General features: G+C 39.3%; 1 protein-coding gene across 5 annotated transcripts in view; it reads right to left on the bottom strand.

Annotated features, from left to right (window-relative positions):
* The window catches only part of DOK7 (docking protein 7), a 65,805-nt gene that overhangs the window by 28,477 nt on the left and 15,176 nt on the right, over positions 1 to 22,152 (bottom strand). For 2 of the 5 annotated variants that reach the window (XM_048045916.2, XM_048045920.2), the window contains exons 5-7: positions 21,107 to 21,226; positions 13,506 to 13,613; positions 10,068 to 10,942 (exon numbers count right to left, since the gene is read on the bottom strand). In XM_048045916.2, coding sequence (XP_047901873.1) covers positions 10,068 to 10,942; positions 13,506 to 13,613; positions 21,107 to 21,226 — 1,103 coding nt within the window. Of the gene's footprint in view, positions 1 to 734; positions 792 to 10,067; positions 10,943 to 13,505; positions 13,614 to 21,106; positions 21,227 to 22,152 lie in introns of those variants that run through there. The other 3 variants (XM_066996524.1, XM_048045930.2, XM_066996523.1) reach the window with 3 other exon arrangements.

The following is a 22,152-nucleotide window of genomic DNA, read 5'->3' as shown; positions in this document are numbered from 1 at the left end:
AAATACTCAGCTGCAGACACCTTGAACTGCTCCACAAGTTCCCTGTGGCTCTCACACATTGGAGTTTTACCTATTCCCTAGTCAGGCAAAACTGCTTTTGACCTCAAAGAAAAAAAAATATAATAATAATTTAAAAAAAAAAAGATGCAATATGCCTCTCCATAGTCATTATAGTCATTTAAGGGCAGGCGTCTCTAGATTCTGAAAAGACACATTTCTCCAGAACACAGAAATTCTTTATTGGATAAGGATGTTGCCAGCTTTTATGTTTTTCTTTTCTTCCTCTGTTGTTGCAACTTTGCTTGAACTTTAGTCCTGTTCTCAAGCATGTTCTTGATATCTTAGACCTTTCTAAATGCTAAAATAATACCTCAACCCTCTAATTAATCCCATGTTTATAAAGAACTGATTTTCAACAGCCATGTCCCTGAGGATTCTAAATCCACTGAGAGTGCAAAGGTTCCTGCATTAATAACTTCTTCCCAGTAATGCTGCAGTTCTTGAAAGACCCCATTCTTCAAGTTCTATGTCACACAAAACTTTTCTGTGGAGATAATATATTCGGTGCCACTACTCTGATCTTTCTCATTTACTAGAAAATGGCTCTGAACTATTTCTTGAAGTTATTAAAATTAGTGATAGACTTTCCAGCATGTCAAAAAAAAAAATGTAGAGCAGCTGCTCCATCTTGGCAGGTTGATTTTCTTCTTTAGTAACTCTTATTAATGAGTTCCTTCTCTGTTCACAGTTCACGTGAAAGGCAAACAACTTTCTGGCTCTCTCACTGCAGCCTGGAAAACATCAGATTTAATAATAGATTTAGCACTCAGATAGAATTGTCCATATTCAAAGCACTGTAGAAACACCCTCTGATCAATCCTGACAATAGCCTTGGTAAGCAAATATTATCCAGATACAGATTCACAGACTGAAGGTGGTCAGAGCCATAGTAATAAGACCATAATGCAAAATTTCTGGATCAGTCCAAATCTCAAATTTCTTCTCTCTCTTGCACACCCTGGGATTTCCCTCCTGTTAAAAGTGAGAGAAAACTCAAAACACTGTCATCTGCACTTCACCATCACAAAATCCTACCAGGAGTCTGCCTTAGACCACTGGCTTTACAGCATAGCTACCAAGTTTGTAAAACATATCAAACATTAAGCCAGGCAGGGCAAAAACACCAAACTTTAGGATGGTTTCCTTCTGTATTTCCTGAGGTCTGGAACAATAGACCCCAGCTGTCCAGTCTCTGCTATGTGGAATTTTGAAGAACTGCCTTTCTTTTCTCCTGTAGGCACATCCCCTAGCCTTTCAGCAGAAATATTTGTAACTATGATAATAAAGCAATACATGAAATTGCAAGGCAACTTTAAAACAGTCCTTTTTGAAAACTGTTGGGGTACGTATTGGTTTTCTTCCTATACTAGAATGGCTTACCCACCTTTTCTGTCTGTTCTACCTAAGGAAAGTGTTCCTTCTGTTATGATCATATATACTCCAGTGATTCATTCTTCAAATTCATTTCAGTGCATTTTTTTGGTGGTGGTGGCGGTAGTCGATTTTTTTGTGTAGCACGTAATAATGTCATCTTCAGTAGGTTTGTTGGCACAACTGCTATCATTTTGCTAACCAATGCAAAAATCACATTGCCCATATGTTGTTACCATGTTATTAAACTTTGCTAAGCCAATATTAGAAAACATTATTTGCTCTTTATGAGCCAAGTAGTATGACTTGGTATAGGGTTGAACATTTCTATTAGAAACAGTAAGAATTTACTTATATCACAACCTCTACACGACAGATAGCTTATGGATCTAATCTGACCACTACAAATCTATATCATAGAATGATCTGGGTTGGAAGGGACCTTAAAGATCATCTAGTTCCCACCCCCCTGCCATGGGCAAGGACACCTCCCACCAGACCAGGCTGCCCAAAGCCCCATCCAACGTGGTCTTGAGCACTGCCAGGGACAGGGCAACCACAGCTTCTCTGGGCAACCTGTTCCAGCGCCTCACCACCCTCTGAGTGAAGAATTTCCTCCTAACATCTAATGTAAATCTCCCCTATTTTAGTTTAAAGCCACCCCCCTTGACCTATCACTGCACCCCCTGACAAAGAGTCCCTCCCCAGCTTTCCTGCAGCCCCCTTTTAGGTACTGGAACGCCGCTGTAAGGTTTCCCCAGGGCCTTCTCATCTCCAGGCCTAGCAACCCCAACTTCCTCGGCCTGTCTTTATACAAGAGGTGCTCCAGCCTCTTGATCCCCCTTGTGGCCCTCCTCTGGACTTGTTCTAATGCATCCAAGTCCTTCTTGTGCTGGGGACCCCAGAGCTGAACACAGGGCTCCAGGTGGGGTCTCACAAGAGCAGAGCAGAGGGGGACAATCCCCTCCCTCACCCTGCTGGCCATGCTGCTTTTGATGCAGCCCAGGACACAGTTGGCTTTCTGGACTGCAAGTGCACATTGATGGCTCGTGTTGAGCTTCTCATCAACCAACACCCCCAGGTCCTTCACCTCAGGGCTGCTCTCAGTCCATTCTCTGCCCAGCCTGTATTTCTGCTATCAGATATCATCAGCCCACTTGACAGTATTTCCACAGGTATCATGAAGTATTTAGTGTATCGGGCATCTTGAATTCCCCAAACTAATTCCCCTCGTATGCGTTGTCATGAATCATGGAAGAATGTAAGCAGTTTGTGTAATTTTGGGGGAACACATTTCATCCTTTTAATTTCCATACTCGCAGTTTTAAGTGGCTCTGTGAGAAGGAGTTGGTAGGAAAGGCCCTACAAGTACTGAGCATCTATTTTCACTCCTCCTGTCTACTGGCAGTGAGCTGCTGTCAAACCTCCAGACATCCCATCTGAATGATTGCTATCCAGCTGACACTCACCCATTCCTTCTCTGTCCCATGCAATTACTTTAGTATCAGTAACTTTTAATCAAAGCAGAGTATTTTCTGCTTAGCCTTCTTCAATCCATGATCTTAAAAATATAACATTGATAAAAATTACAATCAATTTACAAAAATGCAAGTCAGTAATTGAGATTTTTTTTTTAAGTAAATTTTTTACGACGTTACAGGAGGAAATGAACCACTTAGGAATCAAAGGAACCACTAGGAATCAGTCTGGGGCTGACACTGGAGCTACTCACTTCCCTCTGAGTATGGTGCAACTTAATCCACCCTCTCCCCGTCTTTTTGTGGTATCTGCCTCCCCAGGTGAATTCTACTTTCACCTTGTAGAAAATGAAGATGGAAAATGTTGTCTGCTAACATTTTAGAGGATTCTCTAGACTTTTTCCAGAAATAAATGGATGTATATGAGAAAGAAAAAGAAAGCGAGAGAGAGAAACAAAAAGAGGGAAAAAAATCTTCCACTTTTCCATTTTGGCCACATTCCCAGCAATCTGCTGAGTCTCTCTACAACTGGATCAAAAACAAAAACCCTGCAAATCCTACATTCCAAAAGGAGTAATTTTTTCCAGCTTTTGTTGTCAGATTCCTCCTCCTTCAAAACATTTCTTTCTCTCTCTCTTCAGATAAGCTATTGCTCCCAACAGAGGAAGAAGTAGTCATCAGCTGTAGTAATAATAAAAGCTGTTATCCAGCTCGACTGTATTTAGGGGAGGAGGTAGATTTGCCCATTTGTTCATTCTGATGGGTATGAACAGTCAATACTGTGGTTTATCAGTATCTTCGTTGGCTCTCTGACAGAAAAGCAATCCAGCAACATTTCTGTTTGGTACAGAAGAATGAGTTCTGCTGAGCTACGTTGTCTACATTCTAAGCATGTAGGAAAGATGCTCTCTTCTCTCGAGATTATTAATACCATTTCACTTACCAGTGCTTCTCTGGCAGGTACCTCCTTTCCCACTGCAGACCACAGTGTGTCTGTTTCACTTTAGTGCCTGATCCCAAGAAGTGCTAAGAGCTTAATTCCTGCTATTCTGAATTCAGATTTCAATCTTTACTCCTAGCACAATGCTGGAGATTCTTTTGTGATAGATGAGATGCAGAGTATCTCCAGTACAATTTGTTAAATAAGAGGTAAGTGGCAAAAGCAATCTGCACAATTGTTGTAGGGTGCATATATCTATTTCACCGTAATATCTCAAATCCAGCGTTGTACCCATTAAGTGACCTTCTTAAGCAAAGCCATCTACATGAAAATCTCTATTCTAAAATAGAAATTTCTATTCTAAAAAAATCATTTTCTAAAGGTCATCTATATAAGCCTTTACCAGCAAGAACAAAGTAAAAAGGAAGCTTGGTCTCTGCGTTATTTGGGGGTGAAGACTGTTGCCAATAAGTGTTTAGTATTGTTCTATTGCCATTATTTTGTGCAAGAAAAAAATAATCATCATCCTTCCCCTATGAACTGCAAATAAGGAACATCTTAAAACAGTGCATAAGCAGACCCAACAGCACTTTGGTAAGATGAAGGCTGTTAACTCCATGGCATACCTGGGGTCCTGGCCAAAACCAGAAAAGGGAAAACAAAACAAAAGCTCTGAGCCTGACACTCCCCTCACATATTTTATGCTCTTTCCTCTGTCAGTTTGAACTGGAGAACATATTTTTCCTCCAATCTTTGGTTTGCGTGGTGCTTGTATGCGTTTGTCAGGACAGAAAACCAGTTCCAAAAATGACTGCACTTCATTGTCAAGGGCAGCAATGATCATGGATTTCTTCTATTTCAAAAAAAAATGTGTTTTAAAAGAAATCAGTGTTTTTAAAGATTTGTTTAAATCTGTGAAAATTCCAGAAAATAACAATACTTTACTGTAAAAGTTTCTGAGCCTTTTACAATAACTGTAGTAGAAATAATTGTCAAATCATTGTTCAGTGCATACAGTTACTTCATAAAGTGGTGACCCAAGTTACGGCAGATGCACCTCACTGCACATTTAAGTGTCACAGTCAGGACTTAAAGAAAAACAAGTGGAATTAAATCTTAAAAGAAGCACAAATGCAAGTTCTCTAATTCATACCAAAAGCCAATAGTACCCGTAATTAGGGGTCACCAAAGCATAAGAGACCTCACAAACACATCATTACTGAGATCACGATATCTACTTCCACTGACTTCCAGATTCTTCTGAGGTGTGAACTGTTCCTTTTATAGTTTTGACCGTGAGTGTGATGCCTAACTGCCCAGAGCTCCGAGATTAAAATGGAAAGACAAGTAGGAACAGCACCACAGAAGATGACAAATGCATCCTTCTCAACTGAGGATTTAGACAGCCTGGAGCTTTTTGGAAGGTGGGAGGAAGCATAAGATATTACAGCATCACACGTCAATAATATAGAAAATAGCAATAATAATAAAACCTTTGAAAAGACAAGTAAAAGGCGTGTAGCTACTAATAATCGTGTTGCTATGCTTTAAGAGAAAAATAAGGAAATAAACACATTACAAGATAAACATAAAATGTTTGAATCTCGTGGGGAAAGAAGGTAATGGCTCCAGCAGGAGGAAGTAGCTACAATAAAGTTATATATAATGATCTACTGTGGTTCCTTTATTTTAATACTGCTTTAGAAAAGCAAAAATTTAAAGCTAAAAATTTAAAAAAATTAAAAGCCAAAAAAAAAGAAAGTATTTGCTGTTACATCAATGTGACAGTGTAGGCTGCAGCTGCTGTATCCCAAGTCCCACTACAGGAGCTTACACCTTACAGGCCTTCTCTTCTACCCCTTCCAGAAGTAGTGTCTACAGTGAAGGAAGATGCACCAGCAAAATCCACGTTTGGGGCTGTGTACAGGATTTGGAAGACAGAGGCCATATTCCCAGCCCAGTTACAGGCTGCTCGTGACCTTGGTAAGTGAGGTCAAGCAAGACCACAAAGCAGGCCTGGGCTTCTCTAGGCTTCATCTCCCTGGTCTGCAGAGCACGATGGAAACAGAAATATGCACAGCAGCTCTACACCTACCTACGACTCTGCACTCACAGAAGGTTGCATTTGTTTAAGAAGCTCTGCAGGGACCTTGCATGAAATGCCTACTCCAAGATCATAGCACAGACATGCACATGCCCTCTCATAATAGCTATAGTGCAAAATAAAGCAGTTTCTACAGCACAGACTAACAGAGGTGAATTTCCTATCAGCTAATCAAAGCAACTCCAAACGTAAGCAATGCCCCACAGCCCCCCAAGGCAGGTGCCAGGTCTCCCTGTGTTGTGGAGGGAGAGGTTCTCAGCCACTCAGAGCTGTGGTCCTGCTCTCTGACAGAGTCCCTAAGCTCTTTTGTGCATGGTGACCGCAGCATCCCTGTGTTTCAGCTTGGTACAGATATGCTGGGCAATTCAAAGTCTGATGCACACAGTTACTGTGGCAGCAGGAACTACATAAATACTACGTAGGGCCCCCACAGAGGGCTTTGGTGGATCTGCTCCTAATCCGGGACCATTGTCTCCAAGGAGGCTTTGGTATTTTTAAATGATCAACTAAAATAGGTGGCTGAGTGCCAGTACAGGACTGATGACAACAGACACATACAAACTGATGCTTTCTTTTATCCTCTATCGTGGCAAGTTAACTACCAAAGCTGCAGTCGAGCCTATGTTTCTACATACGTAAGAACTCCTAACACAGGTATGAGTTTAGGTGAACCAGAAATACATAAAAGTAATTCCTGTTGATAGACACATTCTGAGCTGCCAACAGTGATTTGAGTACAACACTAAGCAGTAAGAAGAGAAAGCCAGAGTCATTCCATGTTAATTCAAATTGCAAGATGATGAAGGTCAGGGGACAAAAAGCGAAGCAAAAATATAAGCAATACTTGTCAGATGGAAAAGGACAAAACCAGTTGGAAAAGAATTTTATTTTTCAGAAAATTTACAAACAGTGGTGGTGTAAAAAAAGACACCCTATAAAAAAAGTTGACAGTTTCTCAAACTACAGCATCAAATGAAGTTACAGAGCAACAAACTTACAGTATAATGCCATTCCTCAAATTAGTATCAGCTAAGTAGCTGAAAATTAAGTCTAATAATAAATCTCTACACCTTACTTAGAAATTCCACAACAATTCAACATTCTGAACTTAAAATATTCTTACAATACACACAGAATTCATCTCTGCATTAATCTATGGCACTGAAATCACCTAGGCAAAAATTACATAGCAAAGGCACACCTTGAGAAGTTTATAATGAGGAACATCTTGTGCACACTACAATAACATAAAATAGAAAGCAAATCACCCTGCATGCTTGCTTATTAATCCCCAATGTCTAATGTGAAATACAATATAGAAATTAAAGAAGCAATATTTAGTGGTTTTATTCATGCTGGTTCTATTCTTCATCCAGAGTCAAACAGAAAGGCTTCCTTCCCCTGTTTTGTTTAAACCCCAGCACACTCCCAGGGTATGTTCTCCCTGTGTTCCTCATCAACCTTGTCATTAGGGGAGCAGGTGGCTCTTAACCTAGTCAATCCCCATCCCGAACGCCACCAGCCCTTCCACATGTGCACGTCTTCATCCTGCACCCTGTCTCCAGCTCTTCACATGCTGAACTCCAACACAAAGACAACATCCCCAAATCTAACTTCCATTTGCCAAGGTTTACATACAGGGCAGAAAATAAACGCTTCCATGCATCATTACTGCTGTAGGCTTTCCTCTGTTCAGGCCACCCACTCACTTGGAATAGGAGGCATTTAAAAAATCATCAACACAATTTAATTAACAGCTTAAGTTGAAATTGCAAAGGCACTCCAAACACTGGCACACTAAAGCCTTTTGAACATCAGCTCGAATAAATGTGAAAACCTGATGTCTTCATTAATTCATAAATCAACTCCTTTTGGCCCTAACCGTATCTCAATTAAATGCCGTTCAGAGCATGAGAAATAAGAATTGTTTTTTAGTTACAGCAATGGATTTCTGCTTTCAATGCATTTGCCATAAGAAAAGCCAAACACAGTACCTATTAAATACTGCTAAAAATAACTTGACAATGTATCAAAAGGTTATTTTTTTCTTTCCAAAGTAAAAATAAATTCGTCAATCATTCAATTTAATATAAATTCTTTCCCAAATACTTTCAACTGGGTAAGGGAAAAAAAATGTGCATATGATGCTAAAACAAGAGTTAGTAGAAGTGTTGCACCAGCGTTTCTCTGTCACTAAATTTGCTTACTGATTATTCCTGAGATTCTTGCCAACTGATATTAGTAGGGCTAGCAGAGTCACTGTGAAACCTGACAGCCCTTCACAATAATATATATCTTTTAATACATATACACACATTTAAACATATATATATACACACACACAAATAAAAGATGTGGGTTTGTATGTCACGGGGGTGACCAGGCAGTTAAAGAAGGAGTGGCACAATTTAGTCTTGAATAGCACTGAAGCCGTATAACAGAATGCTTACTTTCAACTGCCTGTCTGCCACAGATGTCCAGGGAAAGCATCGGTAAGATCATCTCTAAACTGACAATTCCGAGCACCCATAAAGATTTAGACCATATGAGCTAACCCCAGCCCAACTGGTTCTTTCCTTGCTGCACCCCAACAAAGCCAAGCTGGAGGCTGACCACCAGGGAGCACCTCACTGCCCGCACTGCAGAAAGAGCAGAAGTGGAAGGCTGAGTCTCAGGCCCCTGCATCAAGCCAAGCTTTCAAAATTAGGCTAGAGGGCTTGCAGATGGCTGGCTTGGATGGCCTCAGAAGAACACTGATCCTAAAAAGCAGCACAGACACAACCTCCGCCTCCTACACCAGCATTTCCCTTCCTCCCAAATGCCACAAGTACACCACAAAGAAATGTCCAAGGTGCTCACGCACTGCTGTTACAGAACCACACAAGCACCTCAGGCACAAAGGATGATCTAGTTCTCAGATGCGAAGGCAGCCAATGATGCAAATACATGAAACATCACATGAGAAGAAAACAGCCCCTAAAGTTTAAAATCTTTCAATTTCTTTCTTAACTTACTCGACATTCAAGTCCTTCTCACAGCAGTGATTTACGTAATCCCACATGCTGAACTAAGAAGTACACACTTCAACAGCAGTACTTAATTCCTCATACAGAGGTCTCCCTTGCTGAATCCTTACTTCACACACTCCTAATTTGAGCACTCCCTCTGACTTTACCAGCATTTCAAGAGCTCACCAACACAGCTTTACCTTCTTCTTGTTTATCAGAAAAGAAAAAAAGTATTCTCCAGAATGGATAAAAAACAGAAATATTTTCTTCATGCAATGTATAAAGCTTACTGCCATAAAAAGTCAAGAATTTAACGGTTCAGAAAACTTTTGGGAACAAAGTCATAGTAACAGATAGTGATAGAGATAAAAATGTGTTTAGGAAGGTACATGAATCTCCATGCTTCAGGTTTTAAGTTTTTCTGTGACTGCTGATCAAAAATAACTTTCCCTGCAAGTATACTGCTTCTGTATACCTCCTCAAAGTATCTGTCAGAGGCCAGTTATAAATACCATACTGGATTCAGTGATCTGTTATGGAGTGCCGCGCTAACTGTGCTATCTTCTCTTTCCCCAGTAAGAAGCTTCACTAATCTGGCTTCTTCTTGTGCAAGACTTGCTCACAAACTGCATTAATAAAGAGAAATATTAACAACATAAAAATATGCACTATGGCCACCCTAAAGAGCAGCACATGCTATTTGGCCTCCCTTCGTTCTTCTTTTGAAGTGCCAGCAGCAAGACATATCAATGACCTCCATACTAAATTATTGTTATTATATGACAAATTCAGCCCTCTCATGTGCCTGTAAAGCTTCCATCTCTGTCACCACAAGCCACTCACATACTCTCAAAGACAAAACTGGCCAATTTAAAAGCAATGATTGATGGCCTATATTACTCAGTGTTTTCTTGATCAGGCACAGATTTTGAGGAACTTGTGTACTAAGCCTCTCAACTCGAGCATAAACGACACAAAAGTAAATACCTATTACAATTATAAAGGAAATAATAATATTTATGACTTGCAAGTTAAGCCATTTTAAATTAATCATGCTCTATTATTAAGTAAGGCTTGTTAGCATCTGCTCAGTGTTAGGTATTTACCTTCAGTCCACCACAGATTGGACAAGCGGAAAAAAGAGCTCTTGTCATCCCAAGGTGGGGGCTACAAGTGTCATAGGGGTCAGCTGAGACTCCACTAGGTGGTGCCAACTCACTACTTTTGGAGTCTGACACCTGTCCTTGTGGCTTTGTATCTGACCACCTCGAAACAAAATCCACATGTGTCTCATCACTTGAGTCCTTGGTGCTTTCTGGGAGTAAGGATGAAGGCCTCCCTCGGTCCTGGCTGTGCTCAGGCGCCCTCTGTGCTTCTAGGCGTGGTAGTAGCAGTTTCGGGTCACTAGCACCATGAGGTGGCAGGGTCTGGTCCTTGGGTAGCGTGGAATCTGCACTCTTCGGTTGCACATCTTTAGCAGCTGCCTGTAACAAACTCCTGGGTGTGTCATAAATATGTCTGAGAGAGCTGGGAATCTGATACTCTGATCCCGCACCTCTCTGGGGCTCACTGTGAGGACAAGTACATAAATTCTGATCTGAAGGAAAGTTCAATGGCAGGCTTAGCAACGATCCAAACTCATCACCGTGGCAAATGTCCAAGCTCCCAGCGTAGGAAGAGAAGCTTCCAGAGTAAGAGGAGTGACTACCAGTAGCGATTCCGCTGTCTGAAGAACTCTGACGACCTATTTCCTGTAGCTGTCTGGATCGGAGGGGCTTTGGAGGTGGTTTTGTGATGCCACGTGCCCCTTCTGGAAGGGTCTTTTCTTCCCCAAAATGAATGCCCTTTGCAGCTGCCAGTCCATGACTCTCTTGCGAGGTGCTGGCTGAAGACTGTTCAGGCCAAATTGTCAATCTGCTCCCCACACTAACATCCGAGTGGCTGGTATCTGAAGACGAGCTTGAAAGACTCCTATCGTCTCCTAGAAAAGAAGAAAACAGATCAACCCATGTTTAAAATACAATGGAGGGACTGAAAGCAGAATGAGTATGTACAGAAAAGACCCTAAAATTCTGTCTGCTTTGTAAGGGAAAGTTCTGTCAGAACGCCAGAATTCCTGAAATAATTCCTATCCCCACTGGAAAAATAAAATGCAATAGTATGTTAGCTCACCGTAACCCTAGCACGTTGTGGAATACACTGCATTCGGGGCTAAATTTTTAGAGTTGATGCACCCAGTTCTCCCCTTTTCAAACATATTTTACTCCTGTACAGTTAATTGGCTTTATTTTAAACACTCCTCTTACCGCACAGGCAATAGTCGCAAAGGCCCATATTCTCAGAATAGCAGAGGATGTTTTGAAAAAAAAAACTAGTCACTGTACCCCAAAAGTATATAAGAGATTTCAGTATTTCTATTTTATCTGAATCAACCAAATGGTTACTTGTACTTTTCTTTTCCCTCCACTTAAATCTTCTCTGAATGACAAAGTGAATGTTAGAGACAGCAAGAATAAAATCAAACTTAAGACTGTCCTGTCCACTGATGTCTCCTACACTGTACTTCTCTGTAACATCCATACTAAAAGGCAATAATATATCACAGCCACAAACAAAAATGACAATACTGCCATTATGACAAGGCTTACAAATCTACATAGTAAAAGATCTCCCGTGATTAATTTATGCATACATTGCAAGATTTTTTTTTGCTCAACGATACTTGCAAGAACACAATTACAGCTATCTACAGCTATCCAAGACAGAAGATGGAAGAAAAAAAAAAAAAACATTGGCATAAAAGGGCACGAGGACATTTTCAAACATACACAAAACACCACCCCTCTCCTGCAGCAACTCCACAAAGTTATTTTCTTCATTCTTAATAAAACCTATTTTATTAAGACACATACAACACAAGCAGACATCAGGATCACTTTGTAGGTACTAATTTTAATTAATTAATTTTAAATCTTGGGCAAAAAGTTACCAGATGGGGATGATATGTGAGGGGTCCACCACAAAACACAGCGTGAGCTTCAGGTGCTGCTAAACTGTTTCTATTCTTAGTTTAGGGGGAAGTGTTTAGAATAATTTTCATACTCTGCATGGAGTAATTCTTGTTAATACTATCTAATACTTGCTAATACTATCACAAAATAATAACATTTATTCCATGAAATCTAATCTTTCTTTTCCCACAGTGCCCATTGCTTGACAATAGCTTGTGACCCCTACACAAGTGTAACTCCTGAGATGAAATTATGCTGCCACCTAGACAGAAGGCATGAATTACAAAAAAACTTTGGTGTAGTTCTCAGCAATATGCCCAGTACCTGAAGAAAAATACCTGCTAAATAAAACAGTTAATCTTCTGACAAAAAAAAAATACATTCTTAATTGAAAAAAATATATATATATTTTATTTGAAATCACTTCTCCTAGTCTAATGTTTTAGGTACTTTAGAACTTTGGAAGGGAAGCTCTCCCACAGACTTGCAGAAACTACAACACAGAGCTCCAAGGCAGTGGCAGAACCTAGATGTACAGATTCAGGCAAATGCCCTCCCATGATCTTGTTATTATAATTTCCCACAAACACAAATGCTTAATTTTCCAGTGCAAAACTCGAAGAACAGTATATGAAAAAGCTTACTTTGATTCCTCATTCTCTGAGGATTATAACATTATTAGGAAAATGGTGGCAAAAATTCAAGTAAATCTCAAGCAGAGGATGTACATGAAGTTTGGCCACATGTTACCTAACCAGAGTGACTGGGTTGAAAAAAACATGCATGCTTCACTATCCAGTTTCATTTGTTGTATATCAATCTAGTAGATATATTCAAAGAAGCGTTAGTGGTATTCAGTCACAAACCACTTTATTCAGCAGTGACTAAAAATCAAGACTAAAGTAGCCATAGACAGATATAGAAGCAAATAACTAAGCTCTTGAGGTCCTTCACCAGCCATTTTTAGGCTTGTAGACTTTAGAGTCAAGAGCAAAGCAGATGTTTTGAGAATCTAACTTTTGTTATTAAGCAATTCAAATGGTAGTTCGGGTCACAGGCTCTTTTAACAAATCTAGTGTTAGACACCAATTCTTCTTTGATAAATAAATAACTCCAGAAAGGACATGCACAGATACCACCAGAAAAATAACACAGAACTAAAGCGCAGGAGTCTTCAGATTTACTACAAATATCTGCTGTAAGCCTGCTGCATGAACTACACAAGTCAGTTCATCTCACAGGCTGACATGAGTCAAGTACTTAATCAGATACCAAACTTGTCACAGGCAGTTCATTTGAAGTTACACATGAAGAGTTTCAGCAGGATTCAGCATACTAAAAGATTCTCTTGTATTAATACTGTTTGATCCAAAGCTCACTCTGCAACAGCAGCTCAAATGAAACATCTTGACCATCGCTCTATTATTTTTCTTTTAAGCTCACCATCTTATAATTATATACACATGGTCATTCCTAAAGCCCAGAAAGGAAGGGAACACCATCTATCTTTATTTAATTAAAGACACTTCTCACCTCCACTGCCCTGGCGACTTGTATGGGACAGCAAGCTCAAGCGCTTCTCTAATTGCAAAGCTTCATGAGCCAATCTTTCTTCTGAATAGGCTGGATTTGTACTTGGATCTTTAAAAGGAACATACAATAAATAAATAAAAAGATGACGACACAGGAAAATATATAAAGAAAAATTTAAAAAGCATTCTTATGTTAGACACTCTATTCTTGTGTTACAGGAGATGGAAAATGCTGATTGGAAAATATATGGGACAATCTGCCTTCAAACACATCCTGAAGAAATGCTACATAACCAGTCATAATTTTAAATGTCAAAGACTTTTGGAGATTATACCCAATGTCAGTAAGATTTGCCACCAAGGACAGAACCCAGAAGAGAACTGTACTGGAGGAAATAGCTACATAATAATTAGCATCCAGCAGGTCTATAGGAGTTAAAAGCTAATACACAACATATAAAACGTGTCCTGGTTTCACCAAACTCACCAGGTATTTTATCATCAAGATAGAACAGAATTTGTCATCCTACAAATTTATAAATCTACTTAATAAAGCTAGAATCATAGTGCTTAAACTATTTGATACCCTTACAACTGATGCAGATCACGTATTTGCAAAGACATTGCTTTAAAGTTAGATGTTCAGAACATCACTGAGTTCAGAAGTCAGAGGAGAAGCAGTGTGGTGAGTGTGTTCCTGTTCAATACAAGGTAAAACAGAATGATAAAAAACAATACTAAAATATGCTACAGGGACTTTCTCCATGCGTTTTAGTGAATTTGCCATTCCAGCTAAAATTGCTTCGCTGCAGAACACTCTTTCCGTTCCAACAGAAAAACCAGAAGTTACACAGAATGTGGGAGAACTTTCATCAGAAAAACAGACCAGTTTCCTCTAAACCACTTGGTTTGCAACTAGGCATAGCAACAAAACCAGATGTCAAAAGTAATCATAACCATCATCCCAAGAGAAATCTTGCAGATTTCTTCAAACAGCACTAACAATTGTGTCATGTTCAGCAGTTGCAAAGGATATGGTCTGCTAACTTGCTCATCATCAGAAGTTTCAGAAGCCCTCAATTATCCAGGGAAAGGAATTAATGACAGATAAAGCAGATTAGCTTCCTCACAGCTGTGGCTCTTGTATATTTGATCAACTTTGAAATAACAGCACACCACAAAAACATTTAATCACTGAATCATTTAATAAGAAGGGGAAAAGGAAGAAAATGGCTACACATTGCTATGGTTGAGTTAGTAAAAGAAAAAAAAAAGTTGAAATGATGAAAGGACGGTTTCCTTTTCAGCCCAGGTCCTTCCATTTCTAAAGACTTGGGTTTGATGTCGTCAACATAGAAGTCAAAGCAAGCTCATAGTCAGGGGAAGTGGCTTTTCCAGATGAGCTGAAGCTACATACAAGTCCCTATATCACTAATTCTTTCTCTTCCCTGGCCTTATTCACACTTTCTGACCTGTCCTGGACAGATGGGACTGCATCACAGTAGCAAAAGTGACAATGCTGAACTTTCTTCTCCACATAGAGGGGTTTTCCGTATTTAGCTATCTGGATAAGATTAGCAGAACAAGCCAGGCATACACACAGTCCTGCTATAACAGCATATGTTGGAAATCAAAGATGTTCTAACAGGGACAGGACAACAAGGCCTGTGATAGCCTGTGACAGAGTCTGCAACCCCTGTGTCTCCAAGCTGAAACAGCACTTGATGTCAGTGTCTGGCACCTTCCAAACCTACCTTTCAGAACAGAAAAGAGGACTGTTTGATATGGATTTTTTAATTATTATTTTGTTAGGTCTCCATTCCTATTTCCCCTGCAATACAACTCACATTAAGTACCGACTAGTTCAAACCTGCTCGAGTCACTGCTTACTCAAATGAAACCCCCAGTGCTTCCATATGGATCTCTGCCAAAGGCAGATCCGAGATTTGGCCACCAGCACCTATGGTGCAACTCAGACAGGTCTATGCAAGGATCTCCTCGGTGGCAAAATGCGTCACAGGCTGCTGCTTGAATCTGTTTTCAGATGTCCTCGGCTCCAGTTACTCTACTGTATGTAGCTAAATGCTCTCATGTCTAAAAAGGTTCAAAAAGGTTTCACGAGCACTTGGAATGGAAAGTTAGCGTAACAGACCCGCAAATTAGTCAAACCAGGATGCAACAGACAGCAATCCTTGCAACAACAAAGAACTATCAGTAGGAAAGATCTTTCCCCTTTCCTCATAAATTTGACTGCTTGATGCATACTGATTTTCAGAATGTTACTAGAGCACATACACAGCTATAAGCTTTTTAATAACTGTTATCCCTCTTGCAGAAGGAAAAGGCATTCGAACTAAAATTAAAAAAAAAAAATAAAAATCACAAACTGGCCAAGAAATTGCTCCTGCAAAAATGGCCTTGAATAAAATACAAGATGGGGAGGTAGAAGGGAATTAGAAGTAAATCATTAAGTTCCACATTTCAGATGCTCAATTGCTTCTTGAAACCAACTTCCTAATCAGCTAATACACACCTACAGACACAGATCCCCTGTGTATAAGACCCTCCTTGCCACATCGCTCGTGAGATAGAAACTGCTATCTGAAAACTGGGTTCATAGTTATGTGCTCTGACCTCTCATTGCCCAGTCTTGGGGAAAAAGGATTACAAGAAGCCTTTTTCAGCAGGAACTAGAAGACACCTAGAGAAACAACTCAAAAGCCTACCATGTGTACGTAGACCTAAACTCTTAGGCAGATGTTATTAACATTAGTTTGTCAGTTTTACTGCAGTCTTTGTTTCACATTTAACCATGAAGTTCTCTGCTAATAAGCAAGACTTCTATAGAAAACACACAAAATACCATTTCCCAGGAGTGCATTCTTATACCAGAATTTTTTATTATAGACTACCAATCAGTCATCAGGAGGTTTTACTAAAAGATAAGGTCTGAAGTCGCTGGCAGCCACCCAGAATAACCTATGCTCTCCTGTTGTATCAACCTATAAATTAAGGTTAAGAAGAAAAGAAAAAAAAAAAGTAGAAAGTTTTTTTTCCTCAACAGTTGTACCTCAAAGCTTCTAAGTAACCATGGAATAATTTGCCATATTACTAACTCAGGAGGACAGCAGCAGCATGACCGGTACTGAGGCAGCTGTCCAAGGAAGTTCAGGCAGCTTCTGCCCACACAACATCCTACAGTAGTTCCAGCGACTCAGGGCAATTTGGTACCTTCATTTCCCAAACTCTAGACAAATGCATCCTATAGTGTGATTTACTCCCATGGAATTTAAGCAGTTAGATTCACTCAGGTCCTTCAATAAGAAAGCGCTTTATCATTTCCCAACCAGAAATGGTTTCCTTGCTATAAAGAAAAATCTGTTTGAGGCAGTCACTGAAATTTTCGTAAACCCTGCTTTGGGGCAAAGAGGAAAGGATTACATCAAATTTGGCTGGACTAAAAATGTCTCTGATGGAGACTTTATTTTTATATTACGTTGGTGGTTATTCATTAGAGCCACATCAGCTGCTCATCGTGGGAGATTTTGAATACTTTGGTAATACACAAATAAATTGTCATTGTAATTCAAAGCTCCAAGGTTGTTTGGTAAGCACCTGTCAGGAAGAATGCATCATATCATGTTAAGTCAGCAGCTACCTAAGATATTTTTGATTATATGCATCCTTAAAATGCAACTGGTTAATTACTTTGCTAAACAAAGTTAGATAAATTAGGCTGAACATCTGTCCTTTCTTCCTTTGTAACTGCAGTCACATTTGCAAATCAGGCCTGGCCCCTCACCTTCATGCTAACATCTCCACACCCTGTAAGATGTCTGGAGGAATGCAAAGATGTCCTAAAAGTTTGAGGAGGATCCACTTGGTACAGATAGTGCAGAAGGCAGCCACAGAGCTGTCTTGCAATGGTCAAAGGTGTATCAAGCTTCGACAAAATGAAAGAGCATCAGATAGATCCTCAGCAAGCAGCACTGCACATTCTCCAGTCAGTCACAAAGCAGCCTGAAAAAGCTTCCAAAATTAAAAGAGAGCATCAAGACTATCGACATTACACTTGGAGTCTCTCCAGCCTGCAAGACTAGGCTGTCCCTGAGCCTTAGCCAGGTTTACAGGGTACAGATCTGCCCCATGCAGCAACGAAGGATATTACCAATAGATTGTTGGCCCTTTGCTATGTTCACCTTTGGAATTCAAGATGAATCTTGTTAGTGAAAAGAAGGAATTCACCACACACCTGATAAGCAAACAGTTCTCAGATAACATGCATGTAAATTCAGTATAGATTACAAACCATGCCATCACTGATTCAGTACTTTGTCAATACCTAGATTTCTGTCAAGACAAGAACAAAAAATTCTCTGGCCTGGTTTACTAAATATCCTCTCAAGGGGAAAAAAAAAAAAAAAAAAAAGACTGTGCATGTAGCCAATTACAGCAATTATATCAGCTAGCAGCTGGGGAAAAATAAGCCATCCAAAGACCTCCTGTCACTCAATTAAGTCCTTTATTAAAATATTACACTGCCTAAAAACATCTACAGATACATACACTACCTTTGGATACCCGCTCAATGTCATGTCTTAAAATGTGAGACCTGGTTATGCAGCCTTTAACAAATCAACTGCATTTTGGTACGCAGCTTCTAAATTGATGGGCTCCCAAAATAAGCACTATACAGTGGTAAACTGTAAAAGAGCTAACGTTCTTTTCATTTTCTATTTTATTTCGTAAGTGCACATAATGGAATTATTTTTATCATTATAATATTCACATTCATTTGCTATCCATTTCAAAAAGAAAATCACAGAGCAATTCAGGTTGGGAGGGATAACAGGAGTTCTCCAGTCCAACCTGCTGCTCAAAGCAGGGTCAGTTATGAGAGGTCAGACCAGATTTTGCTACCTGCTATAGGGTCAGTCAAGTTTATGAGTTCCACTCTACAGTATTTTCACTTATATTTTATAGATGACATAAATACACACAGTAATCAAATGCATCTATATAAGAATACCAAGCTTTTAAAGAAATAGGGTGTATTTTTTAAAACTACAATCCCGAAATGAAGATGTGAATATAGTACTTGATCAAATTTCCTTTGCACATGCAGTGTACATGTATATATTTATATACTTCAGTGCTCCATTTAACTATATAGTTAAATGAGGTGTTTGTACGTAAGGAGCCACTGGTGTCATTCATTACCCTTTTCAAATGGCAGACTAAACAAATGCTGACTATATTTGTTATGCGTGCACTGGAGCCCAAGAATACTGTTAACATGACTTTTTTTTCACCGTGTTTTTTCTCCATAAGATTGGGTTTGTGTGTTTTCCTTTCTTGGGAATCCCTAATAGTTATTCAAGCGTATTTCATGTTTAAGTTGGAGAGGTACAGTCCAAAGAAACCAAATTCAAATGGCAAACCATGGAGAAAAGGCTGCTTCCTATGAAAGCTTCTAAGCAAATTAAATTACACAAAAACAGAATATTGCATATACAAAGCACTGTCAAGGGTTTGTAGCACTCTGTACTGCAGTAAATATGAATAACATTGAATAGATGTTTTTTGTAAAAATCCCCAAACTGGGGATTCTATCTAGTTATCTGAGGTGTACAGATGACTAATTTATTTACCATATCCCTTTCAAAAGGTTGCGTGCATTCCAGTACTCTTACCAGATACAGTATGCAGCTGGTAGAAACTTGACCTTTTCAAGAAATACAGCAGGTTTTGTGCAGCAGCATACTTGATAAGTGAGGTTAGTTTATGGATGAATCACTAGTATTGTATATGTGTATGTGCCTTAAACAGGTCTGTGTAAGCTTCTAAATGGGACAATAAATGGAGGAGAACGTGAAAAATAAAAAGTTTCTACAAAGGAGAAGGTATAACGTGGGTAACAAAAAAGTGGAAGAGACAAGGTTAGAGATACAAGAAAATAAAAGTTAGATGGACCAAAGTAGCTTGGAAAGGGGCCACAGAGGAGTATGCAAGAACATGAGCACAGTTCCCTACAGAGCACTGGTCTTGACCAGGGAAACAAATGGAAATCCAATGGCTGACTACATCTCAGTGGCAGGTCCATCAAGCCGAGAAGACAAACGAAACAGACCCCAGAAAAGAGGTCTTCCCTTGCAGAAATCACCAACCCATCCTCAGGACTTTCCACATCCATTGGATGTACTCACTGAGATCAGAACGCTTGAAGGAGGGAAAGGAATGTGGTATGTAGCTATGTATAACAATGCACAAACGATAACTGAATTGATAACTAATGCAAAAGCAAATTTACTTCTACATGTCCCTAAAAAAACATTTTTCAAAGAATGTGCCATCATTAAAAAAATAGTAACAATAAATTTAAATGAAAAAGTCATTGTAAGCATATTTTTTCTGGATATCCATTTTTGTTAAATGAAATATTTGGGGAAAGTTTTAGAAATACAGAAGATACGCATTCAGTGGCAAAGCTTTAAGTATCAGCACTGTTTTAGGGGGAGTGAGGTGGGTTGATTGTTTTTCTGGTGGTGGTGGTTTGTTTTTTAAACGCTCCTCTTAGTTCAATGTAAACACATCGTCATATAAGGAGAATGAGGTCTCATTGCCTACTATGCCACTTGGTTGTTTAATTTACCTTGGTGTTACAATAATGGGAAGAAGAGAAAATGAGCCTTGTGGCTACTTTGTTTACCTTAACTAACTTTTTGCAGTTTATTTTCACAAGTTTCATATCCAGACCTAACATCTTCCATCATATTTCCTTCCTGAAATTGATTATCTTACAACAGTGATAAAACGTTGTAAAACACCTATTAAACGTCTAACACTTAAACAGAAACTTTAAATATTTCCTACACATCCTGCCTTGTCCTTCACCATTCTTTCAGCCTATTTCCACAATATCACATTGCCAATACATTTTTCTGCAATCTTATTTCCACACACTTGCCCTGTTTGACAGGGTCATTCCAACTCAACATTGTATTTTTTTCATCTGCTGAAGTCAAAAGGCAACAGGGCTTACTGTGATTCTAATTTCCTCTCCGACCATTACAGTACGTGCAGCATTTACCATGAAATTAGAAAAGGAATTTAATCCTTGCACATCAGAAAAAAGAAAAAAAACTGCAAAACTGAAACTGATATGGAGACCTGACAAAGTTTAAGGTTGGCAAGACTTTTCTAAGTGTTTGCGATGAACTCAAAATACCCCAGAAGTTAGTTTTCCAGGATTCAGTTCATTAAACTATCAAAATAGTAATTCTGACATGGATCCAAGTTGCACTGTGCAAGTTTAAGACCAAAGGTTAGGAATCTTCTCAACTCAAATTGCTATATTTTAGTATCTTTAAAAAAGAGAAGGCTAAAGATAGCAATATCAACAGAAATCTGAATGATCCAGAGCAACAGGGTGAAACTGGGTACATTCAACTGATACATCTGTACTGTGACATTTCAGAATGAAAACCACTTTGCACTTTCTGCACCCTTAGTGTCTGCAAGCTGTTCTTACAATCAGAGCAGTAAGTGCTAGACATGGCAAGTTCCTACTTTGCTCGGTCACGCTGTAGTTCCTATATTAACCTGGTAGGACTGGACGCAAACCAAAAGGGCCTTTCGTCGGGGAGATGCCACGGACGATACAGTCGAACAGAAAGCTGATCTGCTCCCCTTCAGCACAAGAAAGGAAAAAAACACCGGCCCCTGCAAGAAAACACAACATAAATACGTGTTTTTTCACCTGGATACATCAGAAATATATTTAGCTGAAGCTATTTATAACATAGCAATCAAAACCATATAAAGTGCAAGCCATGAAAAGAAATCCACAAGACATTCTGCAAACAGAAAACCAAAAATGGGTCAGCATACACAGTATGTCATGAAAATACACATAAATTCAACAGCTAACTAATCATTTAAGCTGATTTTCTGCAACGCAGACAGTTAGAGCAATGACAAAACACAAACCATATGCTCTACAGCTGTCTGGGTCTTTTACTCTCAGTTACCCCCAGAATTTTGTAGATCCAATCTTAGCTATGCAAGTGTCAGGGATACTGAAAGTGTCAAAGCAAAATGAGCCAGGTTAATTCTACTTTTACCCAATTTTATCAAAGAACAGTGTTTTATATCCTATATTGATCGGGATTTTGTTATATTGCTGTGTTATATTATATATTTTTCTACTTGTTAAAACAACCTAGACTAAGTCCTATGTGCCTATTATTAACAGAACGTAACACGACTCCACAGGTTGTCATCAGATCTTTACCCTTCACTCTATTCTGATATTTTGCTTTCCATTCATTAAGAATAGCCCCAAGCAAAATTAGAATGAGAATCACTAAATAAACAAACAAGTTCTGAGCTGCATGATATATAGCTACATGGACAAGACACAAGACTAAAAATGCTCCACAGAACATTTTGTTTGAGAACCTTCAGCCCAAACCGTACTCGCATCAGAAAAGAAGTGTAGCTGGCCTTCTTGATGATCTGAAAACATTAGGCAAAATACCCTCCACCCCAGTAATCAGTGAAATTAGAAAGTAGACTTTTAAAAAGTGCTGCCAGTTCACCAGAACCAAGCACACTAGACAAACAGAAATCATATCTTAGTCCTGCAA

This window comes from Anser cygnoides, chromosome 4 (genome assembly GCF_040182565.1).
Source record: "Anser cygnoides isolate HZ-2024a breed goose chromosome 4, Taihu_goose_T2T_genome, whole genome shotgun sequence".
Lineage (NCBI taxonomy): Eukaryota > Metazoa > Chordata > Aves > Anseriformes > Anatidae > Anser > Anser cygnoides.
This window is presented reverse-complemented; position numbering and strand designations above follow the sequence as displayed.